Source organism: Girardinichthys multiradiatus, chromosome 21 (assembly GCF_021462225.1).
Source record: "Girardinichthys multiradiatus isolate DD_20200921_A chromosome 21, DD_fGirMul_XY1, whole genome shotgun sequence".
Taxonomy (NCBI): Eukaryota; Metazoa; Chordata; class Actinopteri; order Cyprinodontiformes; family Goodeidae; genus Girardinichthys; species Girardinichthys multiradiatus.
The window spans coordinates 12,621,200-12,649,112 of NC_061813.1; the positions used below are offsets into that span (position 1 = coordinate 12,621,200).

The following is a 27,913-nucleotide window of genomic DNA, read 5'->3' on the forward strand; positions in this document are numbered from 1 at the left end:
GGGGCGAGTAGTCTTCTTGCAAGTTGTGGGTTCAATTCTAGCTTCCTCCTGCCACACGTTGATATGCCCCTGGGCAAGGCATTAAACCCAAAGTATTCTACTGTTCTGCTCATCAGTGTATGAATTTGCATGTTTCTGAGCATGACTGGGTGACTGTCATATGGTGTAAAGCGCTTTGAGTGGTCGATATGACTGCAAAAGTACTATCAAAATTCAGTCTATTTACCATTTGTTGCAAACATGAAGCCCAATGTATATCACATGAGATAGTGTGTAAGCCATATTTGTAAAGGAAATGGCTCACAATGACCCAATTCCAACCAAAACTACAACACCTGACTTTACAAGGACTCATAAGGCGGTAATGCCAGGACCCCTGTTCAGGTGATGAGCTCAGTGCTCACAACACAGATCTGATCAATTTAATCCCCAGCTCCAGCAGCTGTTACCTATTCTTGCCAATCTCAAACTTAACTTCCCATCATGTTTTTTACATGTATAAAGAACCAAATACTGCTCAGTGAGAACATGTTTGCCCATAACATGCTAGCAGGGATCATTAGCAAGTCAAATTTGCAGGAACTGATGTATGACTACTAAATGAGTTCAAGCTGAAGTTAATATTGTGCTGTGCAATAAAAGTCCATGTAAAAGGAGGAATTATAGTTTTACCTTTTTTAATACACTATTCCTAATTATCCTCATTCAAACTGTATTTTTTCAGTCTTAAAACCTCCAGTTCGTTATCTCGGCCTTTAACTGTTGTAACTTTATTAGCAGTAATTCAGTTTATATTAGTTTTCGTTTCAAATGATTTATTTACTTAATTTTACCTAGTTGTTAAAATTGTGTGTTAAAGCTATTTCAAGGCTGCAAAGCTTTGACACGTAGATCGTATAACGTATTAATAAAAATTTGTATTTATAGACCTGAATTTTAAGGTTTCATCTTTTAAAACATTCAGTAAAAGGCTCTGCTTATTATTGCATATACCTCTGTCAATATTTTATCTATAATAGCTAGCTGATAGGAAAGTATCTCACTTAGGATGCATCTTAGTTATGTACCTTTAAAAAAAGGGTTGCTCTGAATGTCAGAAGTAAAAGGCAAAAACTACAAATTAATGATATAAATGTGATGGTTTGATCTCTAGATGGGAGGGTTAAGAGGCAGATAATAAAAGGGCATAAAGCTCATGTACATAAATCTAAACTTTAAGCATGTGTATTATTTAACATAAAATAATGACAGTATTTTGTGTTTAGGGAAAACATCCGTTCCAAGGTAATCTGTGTCTTCCAGTTGCTATGTCACCAGTGCAAAAACTTGTAAGGTGTTTATAATAAAAGGAAAGCTACAAAATTGAAGTTCTGGTGGATTGGTCTCATTTTGTAATCTGTATTCAGATGCTTGTATAACCGTGGCCCAGCAATTTAACTGTCACAATGGTTTTAAACCTGCTGGTGCTTTGATTAATGACAAATTAATGACAAATCTACAAACAGTCCACTTTGGCATCCTTCACATTGTCATAGTTTTTTAATCACTTCTTCTGTCTGTAAAAGGCTTGCACTCAGAATCCCATTGGGTAAACACTAAACAATCCTTCACATACCAGTTAAAGAAAAGTTGGCGACCGGTTCTATAATTTTCTTTTTACTAATCTACCCCATGTCAGTCAGGGGCCCCAAGCTAACACAGCATTGATATTTACCAGTGATCCCCAGTTGACCGTTAGGAATACCAAAGGAGCACCTAGAGCTATAAATCAAATGTCAGCCTCGGTGCGGAGGTGGAAGCATATCAATATCTGATGATATATGACTGGCTCCGGGGCCGTTCGGTCAATGCAGCACCCACAGACATGACACAGGCCCTAGTCCACACTTAGTCACTAGCAAAGTGAAAGCCTCTAGATGAATGATCCCCTTCACAAGAAAATAGACTGCATTACAAGAGAAAAATGACTGAATGTGATGAACATCTTGCGCTTAGTCATAGAGGATATCTTAGGCACATGCTTAGTCGGTGAAGCTGATGACAATATTTTGCAGTAACATAAAGTGCTGTAAAAATGTGACCCTGGCCTAAATCTGGTTGTGCCATCTTTTGGGGGCAACAACCAGGATGATCATTTACGATAACTGGCAATGAGTCTTTTACATCACCTTTGAGAAATCTGGCCCACTCCTCTTTGCAAAATTGTTTAAATGCAGCCGGCTCTGCTGAAAAGGTTTTCTAGCGTGAACGGACTGATTAAGGTCACACCACAGAATTCTCTCTTCTTTCTTCATTTCTTGTTTAAATACAAGTACAGAAATATACAGGTTAGATTTCTGAGTCTGGTTTACGCTCTTATCATTGCATCACTCCCTTGAAAGGCAAGCACCAGCTTGCTCTATAGAAGTCAGCTGATGACTTCTACAGTTCTTTCATCATCAGTCCATTTAAAAAACACAGGGAGACAGCTAATAGGCAACATTGTTTTGACCCATCTGAAGATGAGGGCTGCACGGTGGTGCAGTTGGTAGCACTGTTGCCTTGCAGCAAGAAGGTCCTGGGTTCAATTCCTGGCCAGGGGTCTTTCTGCATGGAGTTTGCATGTTCTCCCCATGCATGCATGGGTTCTCACTGGGTACTCTGGCTTCCTCCCACAGTCCAAAGACATGCCTGTTAGGTTAATTGGTCAATCTAAATTGCCCTTAGGTGTATGAATGAGTGTGTGCATGGTTGTTTGTGTGTTGCCCTGTGACAGACTGGCAACCTGTCCAGGGTGTACCCTGCCTCTCGCCCATAGATTGATGGAGATAGGCACCAGCTCCCCCGTGACCCATTATGGAATAAGCGGTAGAAAATGACTGACTGACCATCTGAAGATGGACTTTCTGGTGATCTTTGGATCATTGTCCTTCTGCAGAGCAAAGTGTACTTGAGCTTAAGGTCCCAAACTGTATTTGGACATTCTACTAAATATTTTTTTGGTATAAAACATGATTCATGGCCCCATTAATTAGAGAGATTATTTCCCAATATTTCTCCGGAGAATATTTTCTCAAAAGTTTTGGAACGCATCTTTTGGCACATGTGGGACAGGCCTTTGGGTTTTTTGGTTTGGAATTGGAACTCTCCCATGTTTCCATTCTTGCTCATTCTTACTCTTACAAATTGCTAACTAATTAAAACAGACTATAACTGTAGCAAGTTAGGCCTGTAGACCTTTAAATTAAGTTATTTTGACCTGCTAGATAAGTCAAAAATGCACTGTTTGTGGGTAAAGTCCAACACTGTGGTTTGACTGTGTTTCAAGGTGATTGAAATGGCTTTGTAAAACTATCCTACCTGATAGAGGCAGTGTCCCTCCTTTTGAGATATTTTTGCCAACTTCATGTTTTTCAAACAGGTCCCATGTATTTCTTGATTTTACATGTGTGGCACTAATTAGGGCTGGAAGTGGCTTGTGAATCAAAAAAAAATTGTTCAATCACTTAATTTATGAACTAAAAAGAGAGATTAATTTTTTTGAATAGGGCCAGGTAATTCTGGATTTATTTTTTCCCAGAACAACTAAAATATTCATCATGCATTTTGTATTTACCCAGGTTATATTTTTCTGGTTTAAAGAATGATTGCCTATCTGAAATATGTAGGAGAAATCTGTGAGGCAGCAAACACCGTTATTGACAGGAATGGAATCATAGCATCTTGCTTGTTCTTTAAATCAATGACTTTGTTGCCATTTTTTAGCCATGTCAGGAGTAAATAGTACCGTTAGCAGCGCATTACATTACATACATTGCTAAACAGAGGGACAGAGTAGCATCCAAAATACCAGAGTTTTCCCTCACATGCATCTCTAAGATGCACAGCAAGAGGACACCAGAAATCCCCCGCTATCGCTCAAAGACTGGCACCAGGGGTTTGTAGTATTGCTGATTGCCAAGTTTGAGTCTATCCTAAGAGCCACAGCAGTATCTTCAAGAGCAGCAGAGATGGAGTAGTGGCTGTCGGGTCTGGATGGAAGCACAGACACAATCACACTTCTCTTCAGAGGAACCATTTAAATGGGTCTGCGCTTTCATATCATGAAGGTCAACCATAGATCCTGCTGTACCCTTGAATGTTTTTAAGCTGCTGCCACAGCTTGAAAATTTGTCCAAAAAGTAAAAAGGGATCCTGTTGGTGGCCTCTTCTTTGTCTTAAAACATTGCATTCCAGGCAAAAATGCTCAGTTGGGTGATTTAAAAAAATCTGAAATTGATTAATCTGGAAATGCGCAGATTCCAAAATGTGGCTTCTGCTACAAACTTTAAAGGTTACCCTGGCGTCAGGCTTCGCAGCTAAAATACAAGGCTTTGCTGATTTTCTTATTTCTGGTTGAATAACTCAGAGCAAAAAAATTATGTTTGTTTCTTAGTGTGAAATGCAGTTGTTTCATTTCATTGCTAGGTACTGCTATTTCTTCCTACAATGATAGGCTTTTAATTATTAGATTCTAGACCTTGTTGAACATTTGTTTAAATGCATAAGCTCTTGGATACCTTATTCCAAAATGAACCAGATTAAATGATTGCAAAATATTGTAGGTATCATCTAACGTGAAAGCCAAGGTAAAGTATTTCATTTTAGGGAGGGAAAGTTTATTGTCTTTAGTTTGGGAGATCGCTTGGTGCTGTATCAAAATTTACATCATACAACACAAATATTAAACAAAAAAATTATCAAAAGTAAGACAGAAAACTGCACAGTGGCGCAGTTGGTAGCACTGTTGCCTTGCAGCAAGAAGGTCCTGGGTTCGATTCCTGGCCGGGGTTCTTTCTGCATGGAGTTTGCATGTTCTCCCCGTGCATGCGTGGGTTCTCACTGGGTACTCCGGCTTTCTCCCGCAGTCCAAAGACATGCCTGTTAGGTTAATTGGTAACTCTAAATTGCCCTTAGGTGTATGAATGAGTGTGTTGCCCTGCGACAGACTGGCAACCTGTCCAGGGTGTACCCTGCCTCTCGCCCATAGACTGCTGGAGATAGGCACCAGCTACCCCGTGACCCACTATGGAATAAGCAGAAGAAAATGACTGACTGAAGACAGAAAACTGATGAATTCAAGAACACTAACTTGCTCACCTTTTTGTAAACACTTTTAATACCAACTGAAAAAGTCACTTTTATAATGTTGACCAATAGCCAATATTACTTTACACTTTCTAAAAATAATTAGATGTCTAATTGTTGCCACAGGCAAAAATCAAAGATCATATAAAGGTGTGTTTAAAAGCCACATTTCAAACATCCTGTACTGCTAGCTGTACTGCAGTGCTAAAGCTAGCTAGTACACAAACAGGAAGTGATGATCTGGTATTTTTTTATCTATGTGACCCCATGAAATTGCCATAGCTAACAATTGCTATTGGTTGTTAGCATATGTGCATTATTCATTTATGTGTAAAGATTTTATTGAGTTACACTGTTACACTGCTGGCCTCAACACTCAGATCTCCCTTGCCAATGTCCAAGAATGCTTGACCTAGTTCTACTTTCCATTATTATCTAGGCAAACTCTATATCATAGGCAAACTCTATATGAACTTTATTTCTACTCTTACTGTAAAAAAGTGGTTTCTCAAATGTTGGTCCTTCGTGACTTACAAAAAAAGAGTCGAAGAAACTCTTCACCCTTTGACCTCCAATCTGATCAAAACCAATCCAAATTTATTTATAAAGTATTTAAAGACAAACACAGAGGACAAAGTGCTGTACAGATGAAAGCAAAATATAAACCAATAAAATTCAAAATTTATAAAATAATACCTGGACATTAAACCAACAAAAAACAACATAAGATATTTAAACTATTTATGTATAAGCATTTCCACTAATTCAATTGAACAGGTACAACAGGAGTTGCTGTTTGTATCTCTGCTAACATCCATCCATCCATTTTCTATACCCACCTGCACTGTTGTATTGCTCTTGCATCTTATACTGCTCTATATTTACTCTCACTCACTTAAAACTGTGCACTTATATTTATATTATATTGTAGATATGTTTGTACTGTTTAATTTGTATTGTATTGCACCGACTACGCCAAAACAAATTCCTTGTATGTCCAAAAACGTACTTGGCAATAAAGCTTTTCTGATTCTGATTCTGATTCTTCCATACTGGGCCACACGAGAGCTGGTGCCTATCTCCAGCAGTCTACAGGTAAGAGGTAGGGTGCATCCTGGACAGTTCGCCAGTCCTTCTCAGGGCAACATACAGGACAAACAACCATGAGCACACCCATTCAAACCTAAGGGCAATTTAGAGAGACCGACTAACCTAACAGGCATGTTTTTGAACTGTGGGAGGAAGCCGGAGTACACAGAAAAAACTCCCGCATACACAGAGAGAACATCCAAACTATGCAGAAAGACCCCAGGCCAGGAGTCGTACAGAGGACCTAGCTGCAAGGCAACAGTTCTACCAACTGTCCCACCGTGCAGCTCTTCCAACTTTGGAAACCACTGCCATGAAAAATACATACAGAACCAATATCTGTTTTCTAGGAATACAGAGAAATGTCTGTATCTCCATTTCCAACATTAAAGGTCAGTTGGTGAAGAAATCTTCAGCATAGTTTCCTTTGGTTTTTGTAACATCTAATAAATCCACTCAGAAGTCAGTAACACATAAAATCCCTGACTACACCAAAGAAGCTAAGAAATCTCTGAGGCACTGTGTTCACTTTGACTACAACTCTTAAATTATTCCTTACAACATAACATGTAAAACTTCCCTGCAGATGATCCAGTGAAGAGGCTGATCTCTTACAGTCTCCCTCAGTCTCTGCGCTGAATCATGAGCAAATTAATGGGAGTTGTGTGAACAGCCCTCAGGGGCCTCTAGAGCGGCCTCCTCCTTCTTCTCTCCCTCCTCCATCATCCAATAGTCAACTATGTACTGTAGATGATAGACTCTTGTAAAATTCTCACAACTGACCCTCTCATTTCCTTTTCTGTCTCCTTCCAGACTCTTTTACTCTTTAAGTGCCTGTCTGCTTGTCTTCTCTCTGCTCCCCTTCTGTCCTGGGGCTATGGTCAGGTTATCTTTTCTCAGGAGTCCCTCTGCTACCCTTTGGTGCATAATGTATAAAGCCGCCGGTGTGTGTTTTACACGCTGCCTAACATTATTAAGTCGTTTCAGGCATATCGCTGCTTTTATCTCCACCATTGAGGTTAATCATAGGGGATTTATACTGAAACGACCACCTCAGTCCATCTGTTATCACACTCGACTTTATTTTTTTGGTTTGGTATTTTTATATTCTGTGTCATCTAAACTAACCTTTGTATAATTTTAACTTAGCTTTGAAAAAAAAGATTTAAAATCTTTTCTATTCTATTTTCTCTAACTATTTCATGGATACAATGTTCAATAATCAGTGGCAGAAACGTTGAGTATGAAGGCAGTCTGCTGTGTTGTGTGACATTTAGACAACATAATTGCATTTCCAATTTCTCCCTAAGGGTAATTATAGTAGTTGTTGTTTGGTGTGATTCATTTTAGAAATCTGACATATAAAATCTGATGTGAAATATGATACAGAAGTGCATCAAGCTGTGTCTTTATATTGACTTCATGTTTTCTGAAGCAAAGAGAGAACACCTTCAGAAAAGGCTTTCTGAATCTAACCTGTCCATTTTCCCCAGATAATTGAACATGCCTGGTTTGCCATTTGCATGTACTTTCTGATTTTGTATGCTTCTCCGTTCAGGGAACACTGGAATCAATTCAAGGATTGTTGACCGACCGGCAGAACAAGTTATTTGTAATTTTATATAACTCAAACATATGCAATGGAACAAAACTGGTTGCACAATAGTCTTCAATACTTCCATCACTGATATTCACCATTAGGATGTAGGTTTCACAGAAGAGCTACTGCTAGTATGTCCAGCTGATTTACAAGAAAAACAACAGTGGTGTAGTAGTTTCATGTGGGTTTGCACTAAGCTGTGCCCCGCTAATGGCTCTGCTGCCCAGCTTTTATTTTCAAGCATACCGCCTTGTGTGCATCACTCGGTCAGCTTGGTCGGTTGGTTTCCTTCTCAGCTGTGGGTCATGTAGCCTATTTTACATAATAAGAAGCTATTCTCTGCTATACATCACTGGACGTTATCTTTATCTCAAAGCAAAAATAAACCTATTAATCTTAGAGCACACTAGAACACTGTCAATGGTGAAATTTTGCATTTTGTTTAGAGGTAACAACATACAAGGCCCTATAATGGCATTTTTTTGTTATTATGAAAAAATATAGTGTAAATATGCCGAAAGGTTTTAATATGGTTACACATTGTTAGATTATATTTCAGTCAAAGTTCAATGTCATATCTTTGTGAAATTTAGCAAATAACTTTAGCAGAATTTATCATGTTTGATACTCTTACTGCTAAGCATAGTTTTGACTCACAATCCTCAATCCTGCAACCCAGTGGCCTGTTTTCCAGCTCTGTGGAATAAACACACATATATGCTGATTTTGCCAAGAACTCAGTTAAGCTGCATAGAAAGCTATTCCCAAAAGGATCTGGTTGAAGTAAGTTGGCAATCTAGCAATCCCAGTTTCATGGTCACGCTGACAGTAAACACAGTCCCACAGAGGAATAGGACTTTGCATGCTGATGGTTTTTATTTGATCAGATGAAGAGATTTTAGATTAACAATGAGTTTCTGAGTCAGCCATGCTGAACATCAATTGTAGATGGTTCTGATGTAGTTGTTAATCCTTACATTGGCTTCAATATTTAGATTGTTTTATTTCCCAAATTAACGTTTGGAATTCAGCTTAAGAGCATTAGTGGCTTTAAACACTTGCAACCAATCTTTATGTGGCCAAACCTTTGATTACACAGTTGAATTTTAGTTCTATGATATCAAAGTTCCCATTGTCTACTTCCCATCATCTGTTCAAATCTGCTTTTCTTCAATGCGCTGATATCTAAGTTATTTTAATGTCTAATTTATTATTGGAATGTGACCCAGTGACAAAACCTCCATCTACAATGTTGAAAATGCTTCAGTGCATTGGGTTGTCTGCTGTAAATTTCATGTGACATGCCAGTAGTCTTAATTGCAGTAAACATCATCATTGCAGTATTCAACCATAATATTGCGACTGCATGTTTTTGTAATATTATGCTGCCATATGAAGGTGTGGTGTCCATAATAAGGTTGTGCCCACATAGAGAGTTCACTTTGCAGGGTCCACTCACTACTTCCTAATACAAAGTTCACTAGTTCATGTTAGTTTGTTGCTACCAATGAAATCTTTATTTATGAATCATCCAAGCCGTAAATGGCTGTACAAAAAATTTCCGTCCCTGACTTTGTGCACACAGAGGTTTTTCCATAAATATGGTTTCAAGATTATATAATTCCCTGGATAATGGTAATCACTGATGTCAAATTTCTCTGGGGACTACAAAATACCAAAATAACCGACATACTGCTCCATTGTGAGCTAATCAAAGCATACAGGTCCTTCTCAAAATATTAGCATATTGTGATAAAGTTCATTATTTTCCATAATGTCATGATAAAAATTTAACATTCATATATTTTAGATTCATTGCACACTAACTGAAATATTTCAGGTCTTTTATTGTCTTAATACGGATGATTTTGGCATACAGCTCATGAAAACCCAAAATTCCTATCTCACAAAATTAGCATATTTCATCCGACCAATAAAAGAAAAGTGTTTTTAATACAAAAAACGTCAACCTTCAAATAATCATGTACAGTTATGCACTCAATACTTGGTCGGGAATCCTTTTGCGGAAATGACTGCTTCAATGCGGCGTGGCATGGAGGCAATCAGCCTGTGGCACTGCTGAGGTCTTATGGAGGCCCAGGATGCTTCGATAGCGGCCTTTAGCTCATCCAGAGTGTTGGGTCTTGAGTCTCTCAACGTTCTCTTCACAATATCCCACAGATTCTCTATGGGGTTCAGGTCAGGAGAGTTGGCAGGCCAATTGAGCACAGTGATACCATGGTCAGTAAACCATTTACCAGTGGTTTTGGCACTGTGAGCAGGTGCCAGGTCGTGCTGAAAAATTAAATCTTCATCTCCATAAAGCTTTTCAGCAGATGGAAGCATGAAGTGCTCCAAAATCTCCTGATAGCTAGCTGCATTGACCCTGCCCTTGATAAAACACAGTGGACCAACACCAGCAGCTGACACGGCATCCCAGACCATCACTGACTGTGGGTACTTGACACTGGACTTCTGGCATTTTGGCATTTCCTTCTCCCCAGTCTTCCTCCAGACTCTGGCACCTTGATTTCCGAATGACATGCAGAATTTGCTTTCATCCGAAAAAAGTACTTTGGACCACTGAGCAACAGTCCAGTGGTGCTTCTCTGTAGCCCAGGTCAGGCGCTTCTGCCGCTTTTTCTGGTTCAAAAGTGGCTTGACCTGGGGAATGCGGCACCTGTAGCCCATTTCCTGCACACGCCTGTGCATGGTGGCTCTGGATGTTTCTACTCCAGACTCAGTCCACTGCTTCCGCAGGTCCCCCAAGGTCTGGAATTGGCCCTTCTCCACAATCTTCCTCAGGGTCCGGTCACCTCTTCTCGTTGTGCAGCGTTTTCTGCCACACTTTTTCCTTCCTACAGACTTCCCACTGAGGTGCCTTGATACAGCACTCTGGGAACAGCCTATTCATTCAGAAATTTCTTTCTGTGTCTTACCCTCTTGCTTGAGGGTGTCAATAGTGGCCTTCTGGACAGCAGTCAGGTCGGCAGTCTTACCCATGATTGGGGTTTTGAGTGATGAACCAGGCTGGAAGTTTTAAAGGCCTCAGGAATCTTTTGCAGGTGTTTAGAGTTAACTCGTTAATTCAGATGATTAGGTTCATAGCTCGTTTAGAGACCCTTTTAATGATATGCTAATTTTGTGAGATAGACATTTTGGGTTTTCATGAGCTGTATGCCACAATCATCCGTATTAAGACAATAAAAGACCTGAAATATTTCAGTTAGTGTGCAATGAATCTAAAATATATGAATGTTAAATTTTCATCATGACATTATGGAAAATAATGAACTTTATCACAATATGCTAATATTTTGAGAAGGACCTGTATTTATATGTACAATATTCACTGGATCCCACCAAACTGAAACATTGAAGCATTTCTGTTTATGAAGTTTATTGACTTCCCTTTGCTATTTTGTTCAAAAATCAAATCGTAAATTCTTGGAACGCCAACATGGAGATTGATTGTAGTCCTAAGTGAAGAACATCACGGGAATAATGATCCTGTTTCTGTTTGGCATTGTCTCTGGTTTTTGGACAGAGCCATCATTCTTGTGGCAGCTTATTATCCTTGATTCTGATCCTTCCCTCATGCACCAGGCTTATCGTCTTGGTTTCCACCTTTTCAAGCCTAATGAGGACTCTCTGCTTGAACTCTGCTTTGCTGCCGGAAACCCGCGGTGAGGCCTCACGTCTCTCATCCACACTGGGAGAGGGAGGGTGGGGTGAGCTGTGTCAAAGCCAGATCAATAGCAGTATCTCTGTCACTGTGTCTCTCTGTCCTGTTCCTTCATCCGTCTTTGTTCTTACTCTCTAACATCAAGCATCTGCTTTATAGTGATGATGCCCTGCACGTTGTGGTCCGGCTGCCTTATCTGACTGAAAAGGCCCCCGTTGTTGGGGCAGAAAGATTGGCTAATTCATGTGCACACACGTATGTTGCATGGGCTGCAGGGCCATCTGGTCACCACACAACAAAAGGTTGGCTCGGGTTAGAGGTGTCGAGGAAGGGAGTGCTTAACAGCGCACTCCAAAATAATTTTTTTTTTTATTGTTGTCACGGGTCACAACAGCATCTGTTACTCCCAACGAAAGGCGAGACACCAAAGAGACGTGGTAAAAGCCCCGACGCATCTTCTTTATTTATTTCTTTTGTGATACCAATCTGGCGAGCGGCGACAGTCAAAGATTTAGGAGTTAGAGGGATGTTATGTGTCACACAGAGAACAAACAAGAGAAAAATCTGTCCCTCCGTTAGGAGTCTGGCTTTTTTTTTTTTTTTTTCAAAATCTTAAAATCTCCTGGAGGCAGCATTTCTACCAAATGAATAGATATCCATTTTCAAAAGCTTCATGCCTGGCAGTAGGCAAGAGATGGGGAGAAGGAGGACTCGTCTGGATGGTGGAATTGGAGGTGGGTGTGGGACTTTCGAGGCAGAGGGCAGACACTATTAAAACTGGGGAGAATGAATTGTTAAATACCTCTATAAAGAAATATAAGGCATGGCCCAGTTTTTATGCAGGCTGGGCGGCTCTGCAGGCGGGTGATAAGGTGGTGAGTGTGGATGGTTTGGGTGTGTGTGTGTGTGTGTGTGTGTGTGTGTGTGTGTGTGTGTGTGTGTGTGTGTGTGTGTGTGTGTGTGTGTGTGTGTGTGTGTGTGTGTGTGTGTGTGTGTGTGTGTGTTTGTGTACATGTGTGCATGTGTGTGTGTGTGTGTGTGTGTGTTTCAGGGAGAAATCAGGCAGTGGAGTTCATAGATGACCGACACTCACACCCATCAGAGCTGCCTAAGGGTTTGAACTCCGCATTCCCACTGATTAACTAAGGCACAATGTGCCGAAACATATGGAGAACGTTATGGAAGACCTTTAAAATGTAATCAGGCATGGATCTGGATTCTTTTGTCATTATTTCCCCTTCGGGGCTATATGCAGTAAACAATAAATTATACATTTGGGCACTTTCTTTTTCTGCCTCGCAACAGACAGGCAAACGTGCCATCACCCCCTGTCGACGTGCGCTGCCTTCTAGGTCAAGCAGCAGCAGAGAAAATTTCCCCGCTGACATTTTGTGTTTCTGGCACAATATTGACTTCAGAGGAAAGACGGCAAGAGGATTGTTGATGACATTCCACATTACCTTGGAGAAAGGTGTTGAACTGTTTACGTGCTCCAAACAGAGAGGCCGGGCAGGCAGGGAGGAAAATGTGCTGGAATTGCCTGGAAGATTTTTAGGTTTATTAGAAAGTTCTTCATGGCGCTCTGGGTCTTCAATAATATTTAACGACATAGACAGGTTTCAGTCGTGGAGCTCTATGTAACTAGGCGAGAGAAGGCAGTTTTCATCACTGTTTGATGTGCAGAGATTAACTCCTAAATTGAGATAACAAGGCAGTAGCTGCTGTAGAGGAACAACTAGTCCAGAGATAAAGATTGTAGAAGCAACAAACTGGGTTCCCCTGGATTCAAAGTTAGTGAAGACTCTGCATGCTCCTTCCTTTTTACTAGTTCTATTGATTAGTAAATCTCCTTCATAGGTCTGAGCTTTTACTTTGGAGTTTGGAGTATGTACTAAAATATTTTTTCCTCTAAAAATGGTCTTTAAGATGAGTGCAAAGAGAAGCCTTATTGTTTGTGGATGTGTGTGTTTGTATATAGTTAAGTAAAGTTTACATTTAGGTTTAAAGTAATGCTTTGCTTTGACCAACATGTTCCTGAAGAAATATTATTGATTTGAAGTGGGCCAGCCAGAATCCTAACTTGAATCCGATAGAGAATTTGTGGAGTGAGCAAAATATTACCGTGATGACAAGAAGGTCTTCCAGTCTCAAACCTTCAAAGTACCATTGCTACTCTGCAGCCGGGTTTGATTGCTGCAATGGACTTTTTTCCTCTGATTTTGGAGAATGGCATAAATATTTTTGATTTGTCGTTTCTTGATAAAATACACAGATTGTTTTTAAAAATCGATACTCTTTTTACCTGTTTTTATTGTCTTTTAGGAGATTCCCGTCTCATATTTTATGTAAAACGGGTAGTGAGTCTGGTTGCTTTGAAGAGTCAGGGCACATTGTGTTAGCACCAAACAACTTTATTTAAACCAGCTTTTCAGAAGCAGTGACAACATTCTAGCAGACATCAATCCAAAAAGTATCTCATACTTATAATGTGTAATTCTAAATATGATTCAGTTATACATACATCTGGGTACATAAAATGTGTATATCCTGAAAAAGTTAAAAGGTTTTTGTTGCTCATTTCACAAAATGAAACTCATTATTATATAGATTCATTACACAAAATTTCATTGCCTCAGAAAATTACAGTATTGTAAAAAAGATAAATATTAAAGATTTATGGTGTCACACCCTAATCCGCTAATTAACTCAAAGCACCTGTTAAGGTTTCCTGAGCCCCTAAATAGGTTGTCATTGTGGGTCAGTAGGCTACACAATCATGGGGAAGACTGCTGACTGAACAGATGTCCAGAAGACAGTCATTGAGACCCTCCACAAGCAACAAAATGTTGAATGCTAAAGAAGCTGGTTGTACACAGAGTACTGCATCCAAGCATATTCATAGAAAGTTGAATGGAAGGAAAAACGGTGGTAGGTAAAGGAGTGCTCTAAGGCAGTGGACTAAGGCTGAAGTCGGCATATCAAGAACCTCTACAAATAGACAATCCTATACATGGGCTATAAATGTCACATTCCTTGTGTCAAGCAACTACTGGACCAAAGACGTCAGAAGCGTCTTAGCAGGGCTAAGGAGAAAAAGATCTGGACTGTTGCTCAGTGGCCCAAAGTCCTGTTTTCAGATGAAAGTAAAGTTCGCATTTCATTTGAAAATCAAGGTCACAGAGTCTGGAAGTAGAGTGGAGAGGCACAGAATCCACATTGCTTAAAGTCCAGTGTGAAGTTTCCACATTCAGTGATTTAGGGTGCCATGTCATCTGCTGGTGTTGGTCCACTGGGTTTTATGAAGTCCTCCCATCTACCGGGTAATTTTAGAGCGCTTCATGCCTCCTTCTGTTGACAAATTTTATGGAAATACAGATTTCCTTTTCCAGCAGAACTTGCAAACTGCTCACCCTGCCACTGGTACCAAAAGCTGGTACAATGACCATGGTGATACTGTGCTTGATTGGCCAGAAAACTCGCCTGAGCCAAACCCAATAGAGAATCTATAGGGTATTGTCAAGAAGAAGATGAGAGACACCAGATCCAACAATGCAGATGAAAAGGTCGCTATCAAAGCGATCCAGGCTTCCATTATAGCTCAGCAGAACCACAGGCTGATCGCCTCTATGTCACGCCACACCGATGCAGTAATTCATGCTAAAGGATGCCCAACCAAGTATGTGTGATGAATCTACACTACCAGTCAAACGTTTGGACACATGTTCTCATTCAGTTGAATGAAAAATGCTTCTAAACTTTTGACTGGTAGTGTATATATGAATTTCACCTTCTGAAATGAGCGGAGAAAAATATTTAACTTATCAGAGATAAATACTACATCACCTCATCTGAAGAGAACAGATGATGGACTTATTGTCATTTCCAGCTGCAGTCATTACAGGAGATAGACCCTGCACAGGTCTTTTCCATAGGCCAAAAACAGATGTAGATCTGGCATTTACAGGAATAAATATTAAATTAGGAGTCTTAAAAAGCTGTCAAATTGGGTCAAAGAGGAATTCATCTGGTTTGTTTTTCAGATTTTTGTCTCTTGTGCCATCTCTTCATGTCTGAAATAGATCTTATCCATTGCAGCAGCAGTAACTATATAACTCCTGCTGCCTTTTTTCTCCACCCTGAGGACACTTAGAGGAATTGCTACGTAAATTGGTCAGAACTAAGGCAGGAGAGAAGCCAGGTGGGATGAGTACCTCAAAATGCAACAGTGAGAGTTTTTCTGAGAGGATCTTTCCTAAAAACAGACACTGGAAACCACACTCACCTGTTCACCTTGATGCTCATCCAGGGGGAAGCTGGCAGGCCGCTGTGTGACAGGTCACCCTGGCGGATTGAGTGACTGAGAAGTGAGATCCTTGGCCACGTTTTTCTGCCACATTAGATCCATACCAAGGGTGGCACTCAACTCCCACTTTAGGGAAGAGAGCTAATGTGTGTGTACAAGGTAAGCAGCAAAGTGAAAGAGGGTACAGAGAGATGTTCAAGATACAGAGAAACACATCTGTAAACCACTATCTTTTTTCATGTTGATATAGATTGTGTTATTTTCCCACTGCAACTGATGATAATGAGAAAAATACTGTGTTTGGCTCTGTGGGGGCTTCTTGTTCCTGTCACATCACTGCCCTCTACCACAGACCCACATGGGAGGATCCCTGACATGAGAGAAGAGGAAGGCAAAGGTTAAAGGAGGATGAAGAACAAGTGGAGTCAAAAAAAGAAGTAAACCACAAAACCAAAAAAGATTGGAAAGAAACTATAGGAATTGTGAAGTGACAGGGAGAGGTGAAGAGAGAAGAGAATGAAAAGGAGGGGAGGAGGAAGAAGGAGCAAAAAGCAGGGCTGCTTGCCGGGGTCTATTCCACCTTTGCTCTCCACGTCTATCTGAGCTGCCACCTCCTCTGCTTTCTGTAATGTCCTCAATGAAAGGGCCTTTAAGGAGGGATGGAGGACTTGACTCTGGGTTTACACCATGACCGACACTAGTTGATGCTGCCAAGCCAAGCAGGATTCTGTTCAAGTTAATTGGATGTCACTTTCAGGTGCAAGAAACAGGGTGTTATTTTTTCCTTTTTTCCTTATCTTGGTCATTTTGTGTATTTGTTGTTGATTTTTTACAGTTTAATTATTTGCCACCGAATCTAGAGGAAAACAGCTGGTTTTCTCTCCCACCTACAGTACCTGGTAGAGAAAATAAAAAGAACGCACACTCGCTGTCAGAATTTTACAGAAACTCTTTACTGACGTGGATGCCACAATAACTCTGGCCTTTTAATGATTTATTTGAATAAGTATTTTAAGGATTGAATGATTAAATGCTTTTACCTTCGGCCCTCAATTTGTTATTATATTTTTCTGGACTAAAAAAATACAAGGTATTTGAAGTCCCACTTGATGCTGACCCCTGACCCCGAGGGAGCGCTCCATCTTCTTTCAATTTAGAATCATGACCTCAACAGTTTAACTGTCTTTTGTATACTAATCAGGGGATCATTGTTATTTCTATTTCTGTTTCTGATTTTTATTTCAAGCAGGTTACAATATATGATCCAAATCATTTTAGTTTTTTTTTACCGTGTCCTGTCGCACAGATTGTTGTCTGAGTGCCAAGAAGAAGCCCAACAGATTTACTTTCACATGTGGAGCATCACGGCGAACATTTTAATGCTCTGCTTGATATTTATAAAAGAAACTTTATTAGAAACTGCTTTGGGATTATTTCAATTGTTACGGACACGGAGACAGAAACGAAAAAGAAAAAATAAGAAGCATGAAAGAGAGAGAGGTGGGGCAAAAAAGGAAAAAGGGAGAGAAGGAGAAAAATATGGAGGAGAAAAAGAAGGATGAAGAGATTACAAGATAACACCCTGCTCACTTCCACACCTGCAGAAACATATATAATAACAGCATTGTTACCAAAAAGTGCATGGTACTTATGAATGCAAGATGTATTTATTGGTAAATGCAGGGGGGCCTGGGACAGATACGAGCCATAGACATCCAAAGGCCCCCCAGAGCACCGGAACCCCAGGAGAACTGTCACTGGGACTATTGCAACCTCCCCAGAGAAGAGCAAGGGAGATTCCCAGGGGAACCACCCAGCAGCCACAGTGCAGAAGCCCTGGGAGCTCCAGCGATGAGCCCACACGCCCTGCCGGCAGCCGTCTACGCCCGAACAGATCCAGCCATGGACCAGAGACCCAAGACCCCGGGACACATCTCTCCCCAAGCAGGGGCCCAACAGAGCCCAGGGGTGCAGGCCCCAGCAAGCAGCCACTGGGAGTGAGCTGGCACACACTGCAGCCGAGAACCGCAAGTACACCAGCGGGCAGAGACACCAGCCACTGGCAGGGAGTGTGGCGGGATGGAAATTGGCTCCGCATTTGGAGGTGGCATGATCCAGGAGATCCAGGAGAGGAAGCAGCCCAAGATCTAACCTGACACAAAAACAGGCGCACACAGTCACAATCACAAATTCCCGCCCTCACGCGTACACATAAAAACACTCACACCCACGCACCCAATGTAAAGACAAACAACAATAGATGTCGTATACTCACTCACACTAGAGTTGGATAACTAATATATTATCCAACTTTAGTCATACCTAAATTGCCCATTCTCCTTGCCCACATTATGCATCAGTAAGGAATGAGAATGGGTGGACAGACAATCCCACTTAGAAAAGGTGTAAAACTTAGACGTAGACTGAAATAACACAAAAGAAGATATTAGCGAGCGTGTAAGAAGATAGAAAAACATTTGTTTTTTTCCTTCTTACTTTCTTGCCATAGGTATTTTGTTAAAGAGAAAAAAGTGTTAATCTTAGATGTAACAAAGCACGCAGGTGTTAGCTGAAAATCTTAAAGGCTTTGTGCTGGAGTAATTATTTGAGCAAACTTTTCACCCCTCTCTCTCTGTATTATAAAAAAGCTCCAGGCTGACATCAGTGTCAGAGCAGCAATATGTGCTTATGCATACATTCGCATGGACCCGCGTGCCACCCACCACACTGCAAGCTGTGAGCACCTCAGCTTCCAGTTCTGACTGTGAGAGTATTTCACAGCTCTGATGAGGGTTATAATGTGCAATATGTTCACTAATTCATTCACTCTCCTCGTCTTCTTTCAGCCTTAATCTCTCTCCTCCCTCCCTCTCCACGTCTGTCGCTGTGGCATCTGTTGATGTCCTCTTAGCTACAGTGAGCCTCAATATGTCCAAAAGGCCCACTGTGACGCCACTCGGTTGCCATCTCCCGGTGATACATTTATGTTTTACAGTTGGCAGAGGCAGCTTGGAGGCTAAGCCCTTAATTACAACCGGGATGAGGAGCGTGAAGGCTTTGGACGGGTGTGAGTTAGAGGCACATGCTTTGGCGACATCTGTTAAGCAGAATTAGTGGGCTTCTGATGAAAAGCTTTGGGTTTGGACACAGGGATGGATGGGAAGAATTGGAGGAATGAGTGGAAGGATGTTTATATCCAGTAATTCAAGCTGTAATTTGAATATTTGGAGTTGGTGTACAGGAATAACCAAACTGCATAACCAAAATAGAATTTTGGTTATCAGCAAAAGTAAGCATAGAGAGTGTCACAAAGTGGCAGATGGTGGAGGAAATGACAAGCTGATGTTAATATGTTGTTCTTTCAGTTGAGTGAAGTCAGAGAGAAGACAATCAATTCTGGGACAAGACCCAGTATACTGTTTCATTTACAAAAATACTGGAAAAAATATGTTACTAGCTGTTGCACCAATTCTTTCCACTCTGTTTGACTGTGGTGACCATAGTAGCAGTAAAACCTACTGCTACTATGGCCTGTGTTTATTCCTCTTTACTAAATTCTAGAATAATAACTGAGAGATTTTTCTAGAATATTTAATGGTCTAGGCTTTAACAACAACCCCGCATAGTTTGATCACATATCTTCATTTTTTGGTCAGTCTTACCTTGAGGAAGTACATTTTATGTCCCTTATAGATTGTTAACATACAATATGTTGTTTAGTGCTGGTTTAACACCAGATGCCAGATGACGAAAACTCAAGTTTCCACAACAAAAAGTGTGTGGACACAATGGCAAAAAAGAAGTATAGCTGTTCATGTTAAAATACAGTACCTGTGTATTTATGGTCCTCTATTTTGCCATTTTACATATACACTCCCTTCCTCTATTAGGAATGTGTACACAAGCTGTGAAATAAATGGTTCTTATGGAGATTTGGTGACGCCCAGATGTGAATTTTTTCCACAGTTTTGTATTAGTGAACTTTAGGTTTTTCCCTCACCCACCATTCTCCTCAATGTGCATGGTGAGACCAACTCAGGCAATATGTAAAAGTGGCACCCTAAGGTTCTCATAGACACCACAAATGGGATTGATTACCAGGGCCTACCTGTTCCCTGTGATCTTATGTCATTAGATTATTCATCTAAAATCATGAAACATGGACGTAAAACAAATGTTATAGATAGAAACAGTGAACTTTGTTCAACAAATGCAAAGATGCTTTAAGTAGCTTGTCAGAGGATGGATAAAAAGTTTCCTTAACAATAAAGGACTAATTAAAGACTAATGGCTGTTAGATACCATTGTGACACCACCAATAGAAACATATATCTAAAGTTCTTTTAACCTTTAGTTTATACATCTTCTGGATAGTAAACAGCAGATCTGTGTTTATGTGTTGATTTTTATTGACTACTAATTACTACAACAGAGAAGATTTTTTTTTTAAACTTTCCATGGGACATGCACATTTTCATTATCTACTCGCCGAAAGATCATGAGAGTCATGTCAAACAAATGTGGTCTCCTTGTAGTTCACTGTCTTGCCTGACACACTCAAGAAGGGGAACATTGCAAGGCAAAATTCCACTTGGGCAGTCAGTTTGCACGGATTAATGTTAAAATGAAATTAAGGCAGCGATTCTGTTTTTTCAGGAGTTTGCCGACTCAATATTCCAGTTGGTGAGGGAGAAGTACCGGTCACTGGTGGGTGGTTGCAGTCCAGCGCAGGCTCGACACAAATCCCTGGCAGGCATCGTAATGACCCGAGGTATGGCATATTTCATCGACTTTTATATATGACTTTGAATTATTGAAGTGGTGCAATATCAACAGAGTTACAGTGGGTGTGGGTTGGTGGGGAGTGGGGGAAGAGGGAACGAGGAGAACAATGGTGGGATGGGGAAGGAATTCTAGATTGAGAGAGAAATTATGAAGTGAGCGTGGGAAGACAGACAGAGTTTCCATTTCATGCTGTTCCTTGAGCTCATGCTGGAGAATGTACCTCCTTGCTGAATTATTGACTATTCAGAGTCTCAGAGGAGAATGAGACATAGTAGAGAGCGCCAGTCATCCCCACTGCATGCTGGACCTGTAGCGTCGAGGCAGCCTTGACAGCAGTTCCAGATGCCACAGTGGGAATCCGAACTAGATCAGCCTAATCTACAACTTGAAGGAGTGACACACTGGAGGAACAGTGAGGAGGAGGAGGTGGAAGAGGAAAAAGTTTTATACTGTTGTCCTGCTGCAGTGTGAAACAATCACATAGACATTTGTCTTCCTAAAGATTTATCTACAGTGGTATTGCACCTGGAATTGTCATATACATGCACTTTGTAACATATCCCTATATGAATCAATGCACCCATAGGTTTCTCACATCTCAAACATATTCAATTCAATTCAATTCAGTTTATTTATATAGCGCCAATTCACAACACATGTCGTCTCAAGGCACTTCACAAAAGTCAGGTACATACATTCCAATTAATCCTAATCATTGAACAGTGCAGTCAGATTCAGATATTTATTCAAATTGGATAAAACGTTTTTCTGTCTAAGGAAACCCAGCAGATTGCATCCAGTCAGAGACTTGCAGCATTCACTCCTCCTGGATGAGCATGTAGAGACAGTGGACAATCACTGGCGTTGACTTTGCAGCAATCCCTCATACTGAGCATGCATGTAGCAACAGTGGAGAGGAAAAACTCCCTTTTAACAGGAAGAAACCTCCAGCAGAACCAGGCTCAGTGTGAGCGGCCATCTGACACGACCGACTGGGGGTTAGAGAGAACAGAGCAGAGACACCATCTTCCTTCATATCTACTCCTGGCTTCCCCGCTCCCTGGCCGCCAATCCACCACCAGTGTCGGATCAGGGGGAAGACATATTTAAATCTAAGCCTTACAAATGATCATCTTAGCTCATGTCATTCTCAGCATTCATGTCTTCCTCCCAGGTCTGAGTGCCAAAGAAATAACCATGTCATTTCTCATCATTAAAACTTTTCTAATTGCCATCCCTTTCTTTGTGAGTCTTTTCAGATTGAAATACTATTCTAGTCATGTGAGCTGCTTCTAAATCAAATAGCTTTCATATTGATTGTTACTCTATATGTGTGATTCCATTCAAATCTGACTGTTTTTTCCAGGTGTTAATTTACGTAACTATTTTCTTCAGTGCTTAAATTGATTACTTTGGTCTTTCATATTGTTTCAGAGCTATCTGACTGTTTACAGCAACAGAAGTAGTGACAGAAAGGCTGTGATGGTTTTAAAAATACGCAAACTGTTGTGATACAATTTTAAATCCATAAGACCCATCCTTATTTTGGACTGCATTTGTTCATCTCTAGTTCAAAATCAAAAATACAGATTAACACTGAACTGGGTCATTCTTTACTGAACAAAAATTCTTAAAAACTCACTTTTAGATTTTAAAGCTTTGTTTTTTGGCGCTAGGTGCACCACAGAATTAGACAACCATGATAACCAAAATATGGACTGGTCAAATATATATTATTTTTATTTTTGGATTATTATTATTATTTTCACTACTATAAAAACACAAAGATTGTCTGTAAAATCATGTCTCTCCTCATCTCTTTAGCTGGATGTATCGCTACACCCCTAGTGTGTGTTATACAGAAAGAATTTTAACACACAAATGCTCACAGTTCTGACACACACACACACAAACAGACGTGTGTTATCTCTGAGCTGCTGCAGGCAGTAGGGCTGTGGGGGGTCAGTGAGAAGGGATCGGTATCTGTCTTTGGGCCTTTGGAGTGCTGGAGCTCATCAGTTTGGACTTCAGTGAGATCAGCGCTCATCCCGAGCTAATCCAATCCTTCTCCTCTCCTCTGCCTCCCAGTAATTGCTTCTGTTTGTTTATTAATAGCAAACGTTATCTTCAAATATCCAGACCACGGGCTGCCAAGCATTCACAGTGAGCCAGTGGCTGCAGCAGCAACAGTGCGGTGGCCAGCCTCAGACGCCAAATCTTGACAGGAACTCTGGGGAGTCCTGATCAGCCTCCCTGTCGCTTCTCTATGTCCCCGTGTGTCTCGTGCCCTTGCTTTTACCACAAGAACATGAATCAGGGTCTGTCTTTGAACTGAAGACACACAGCGAGCCCTTTCCCCCTAGGTCCCTCCAAGACAGTTGAGCTTGAACCTGAGCAAGATTAGCCCCACCACCAGGTTGGGACTGCAAGCCGAATGCCAAAGTAAACTGGTAGCATCTTGTGTCAAATCGTGTGGAAAATCTCATTTTGAACTATCTGAGATAGCATTGGGCATCTGGAGACAGTAAACAGTGTTCAAATCTGTTCAAAGACCTAACAAAATCACAATCATCCATATGGAACAGTACTGAAAGACACAAACATCCATTCGTGATTTAAATTTGTTCACAGGGATGAGAGAACCTTCCTATTTTTTTTTTCATCGAACGCGTTGATGTGGGAGACGGAAGGAGGAACACCACAGGGACTCAAAGAAAGAGATGAGAGTAAAGGTTTTCAAACAAGTTGATAACAAATGACAGTTAAGCCTAGGTTCTTAGTCGGCATATCCATTTTCAAATGGGGATTTTGCTCTGCTCTTTATCTAGTTTTCCAGACGTCGCAAACTGTAACATTCAAGTAATCACATAAGGCAACGCAAGAGCTTGTCAGAGAAGAAAAACATAAAAAAAAGAGCAGAGATGTGCAGAGTGTGTTGCAGGAGAGAGAAAGAATCTCACAAAGCCCTCCTTATATGTTCAGAGGAGTTGCCTGTTAAAGCTAATAGAGATTCAACAGGGTGCCTCTTCTAGTGACTCCAAGTTGGTTTTTAAACCTCCCTACATGTCCTCAGCCTTCCCTCAGTCTTTCCAGTCATTCAAACGACAGGGGTTGGATGACATTCAACATAATCATACAACATCTCGTGGCGAGAGAACATGCGACAGATTGGACTTATGGAGCTCCGCCTAAATGACATTTAAATGAGTTGGCATAAGAATGGCATATAAACGTTGACCTTCAGAGCTCCTTCCGCCTCAGAAGAAAATGTTTTAATGTCTCCTTTATGGTTCCTAGAGATAATGGTTGGCTTTCTAGGAAACATTTTCCCCTGTTTTTGAGCCATGAAGAATAAAGGGATTCCAGTAATAACTTCCCAATTCCTGTTGCTGGAAGCTGACAGCTGTAATAATGGATTATTGCAAAGCTCACGGTCATTTTGTTTATTTGGATTCCATTTTACTTAAGTGTTCATATTTATTCTTCGCTTAAATAAACAGTCTCTTCTTCTGCTTATTTAAGTTTTGGCCTTGGAACTCTCAAATTGATGTTTTTGTTGCCTGGTGTTTTTCTGCGACAGCAGGTGAGGTCCATCGTAGATGTTGCTTCTGGTTCTTTTGTGACCTCTTGGATGGGTCATCCTTTTGTGTATAATAGCTCTCAGTGTGGTTAGCTTGAATCTCAAAGCCTTAGAAAGAGCTTTGTAACCATTTCCAGACAAAAAGGTGTCAATGATATTATTTTTCTCATCTGTTCTTGAACTTCTTTAAATCAGGGCACTTTGCGTTACTTTCTCTTGTTAACACTAGATTGACCGAAGAGTCAATTTGACTTCCTAAGCGTATTCAACTCCTACCATATCTCTCTGTAACATCACTTCAATTGTACAACTATAACATAAAATATCAGAGGTTGGCCCATGTATGCCTGGGACTGCTCATTTCGACCCTACAGAAACAATACAAAATGCTGCTCAGCTGTCCCAATACCATTGGACATTCCCATGGCAACCAGATTGTAGCAGGAACAACTGACCAGGGTCATGACAGACCAAATAAAAAACAAATCTTTGCCGTCTTGTTTTATCATCTGAATGACAGATGTTAATAAATACAAATATAATATAGATTTGACTGGTTTGACAGGATTACTTATAATCTAAGGAGGCAGCTCTGCTGTTTGACGGCACTGTAAAGGATAGGTAAATGAATCGAAACAAACCGCAGAGGGCGGGAAACTACAGGTTACAGTCTGACTGATGCAGATTGTGAAATGATAAGCAAAAAACAAAAACTGGACAGAAAATGACCTTCGGCACCACTACATAACTTTGATGCTCAGGATTAGAACTTGGGAGAATTAGGCTGTTTGGTCTGAAGGAATCCAACTAAGATAATATGATAAGGAAATATGATGAAGAACTGTTCAAGCAGAGCCGTGACCTGAACCAGATTTTTAACCTGCATCAGTAGTAGATATTGTCACAGCAAACACGACCCTGACTGTGGCTTCATGCCTTTTATGACAATTTCATTTATGAGCTCCAAACTGTCCTTCAAAGACTATATATAAGCAAATACAACAATCATGACTATGGAGTTGAGTGGCTGCAGCAAGAGATATTTAAACCACAAATTCAACGCATAGGCAGCTTTGCAGAGAAGGTGCGCTTGTGAATGCGCTCTGGGAGTGTTTTGGGATTTATTAAAATGTTTTGTCAGTAAATATATACCTATCTTTGACAAGTAACAACATTTCAGTTTTATTTATCATAATTGGTGCCTTTCGCTCTCAGCTAAAACAACTGAAACATGACACCGAAGGTTCAGGAATCATATTTTTTTTGTCCAGTTTGGGATCCTTTATTGAATGTTGTAATTTGCTGATTAATACTCTTGCATAAAGCAATAGTTTAAATTATTAGAATGAAAGTAGCTATTTTACAGTGAAATTACGCTCAGGTTGTGGCTGAAAGGAAACAAAGCTTCTTCCAATATTTTATTGTGTCTTGATGCAAGTTACATTAAAAGTTTTTTTTGTGTGGAGATATTTGGGTTTTTTTTTGGTCTGTGTATGTCGCTTAATTATCATTAACTAATGATGTTTATTTATTGTGGTACTTAGTATAATGTAGTTTAAGGTAGAGTTAGTACTTGTTTTGATTATATAAATTAGCAGTAACTGTAAACTGTCCATACAGCACGTCAGTTGCAGTCTATGTATTGGGACTACGTCTACGTGTATCGTCCCTTAAGAAAATTATATATATATATATATATATTGGAATGTCACCTCGCTGGGGGGGGAAGGAGCCTGAGCTTGTGCGGGAGGTTGAGAGATATTGACTAGAAATAGTTGGGCTCGCCTCCACGCACAGCGTGGGCTCTGGAACCCATCTCCTTGAGAGGGGTTGGACTCTTTTCTACTCTGGAGTGGCCCACGGGGAGAGGCGGCGGGCTGGTGTGGGTTTGCTTGTTGCCCCCCAGCTCAGCCGTCTCGTGTTGGGGTTTACCCCAGTGGATGAGAGGGTCGTATCCCTGCGCCTTCGGGTCGGGGAGAGGTCTCTGACTATCATTTCAGCCTACGGGCCGAGTGGTAGTGCAGAGTACTCGGCCTTCTTGGCGTCCCTGTCGGGGGTGCTGGATAGTGCCCCTCCCGGGGACTCCATTATTCTGCTGGGGGACTTCAACGCCCACGTGGGGAACGACAGTGACACCTGGAGAGGCGTGATCGGGAGGAATGCCCTCCCCGATCTGAATCCAAGTGGTGTTTTGTTATTGGACTTCTGTGCTAGTCACGGATTGTCCATAACGAACACCATGTTCAAACATAAGGGTGTCCATCAGTGCACTTGGCACCTGGACACCCTAGGCAGGAGGTCGATGATCGACTTTGTTGTCATATCATCAGACCTTCGGCCGCATGTTTTGGACACTCGGGTGAAGAGAGGGGCTGAGCTGTCCACTGATCACCACCTGGTGGTGAGTTGGATCCGCTGGAGGAGGAGAAAGCCGGACAGACTCGGCAGGCCCAAGCGCATAGTGAGGGTCTGCTGGGAACGCCTGGCGGAGCCCTCGGCCAGGGATGTATTCAACTCCCACCTCCGGGAGAACTTCAACCAGATCCCGGGGGATGTTGGAGACATAGAGTCTGAGTGGACCATGTTCTCCACATCTATTGTCGATGCTGCTGCCCATAGCTGCGGCCGTAAGGTCTGCGGTGCCTGTCGCGGCGGCAATTCCAGAACCCGGTGGTGGACACCGGCAGTAAGGGATGCTGTCAAGCTGAAGAAGCAGTCCTATCGGCTGTGGTTGGCTTGTGGGACTCCTGAGGCGGCTGACGGGTACCGTGAGGCCAAGCGTGCTGCGGCCCAGGCTGTGGCAGAGGCAAAAACTCGGGCCTGGGAGGAGTTCGGTGAGGCCATGGAGAAGGACTACCGGTTGGCCTCGAAGCGATTCTGGCAAACCGTCCGGCGCCTCCGGAGGGGGAAGCAGTGCTTCGCCAACACTGTTTATAGTGGGGGCGGGAGACTGCTGACCTCGACTGAGGACATTATCGGGCGGTGGACGTGGTCCTGCTGGCCCCCTCTAGCCAAGACCTACAGCATGCGCTGTGGCGGTTCGCAGCCGAGTGTGAAGCGGCTGGGATGAGGATCAGCTCCTCCAAGTCCAAGGCCATGGTACTCGACCGGAAAAGGGTGGCTTGTCCTCTTCAGGTTGGAGGGGAGTTCCTGCCTCAAGTGGAGGAGTTTAAGTATCTCGGGGTCTTGTTCACGAGTGAGGGAAGAATGGAGCGGGAGATCGACAGACGGAACGGTGCGGCTGCCACAGTAATGGGGGCGCTGTGCCAGTCCGTTGTGGTGAAGAGAGAGCTGAGCCGAAAAGCAAAGCTCTCAATTTACCGGTCGGTCTACGTTCCTACCCTCACCTATGGCCATGAACTTTGGGTCATGACCGAAAGAACGAGATCCCGGATACAAGCGGCTGAAATGAGCTTCCTCCGTAGGGTGGCCGGGCACTCCCTTAGAGATAGGGTGAGGAGCTCGGCCATCCGGGAGGGGCTCGGAGTAGAGCCGCTGCTCCTCCACATCGAGAGGAGCCAGTTGAGGTGGCTCGGGCATCTATACCGGATGCCTCCTGGACGCCTTCCTCGGGAAGTGTTCCAGGCACGTCCCACCGGGAGGAGGCCCAGGGGACGGCCCAGGACACGCTGGAGGGACTATGTCTCTCGGCTGGCCTGGGAACGCCTTGGGCTCCTCCCGGAGGAGCTGGAAGAGGTGTCTGGGCGACGTCAGGGACGTCTGGGCGTCTCTGCTGAGTCTGCTGCCCCCGCAACCCGGTCCCGG

The 27,913-nt window shown here is 41.9% G+C and overlaps 1 protein-coding gene across 1 annotated transcript in view; it reads left to right on the forward strand.

Moving 5' to 3' along the window:
- Window positions 1-27,913, forward strand: part of adarb2 (adenosine deaminase RNA specific B2 (inactive)) — a 282,592-nt gene that overhangs the window by 213,207 nt on the left and 41,472 nt on the right. Inside the window, exon 5 of the mRNA XM_047348928.1 lies at window positions 20,440-20,554. Coding sequence (XP_047204884.1) covers window positions 20,440-20,554 — 115 coding nt within the window. The remainder of the gene's footprint in view (window positions 1-20,439; window positions 20,555-27,913) is intronic.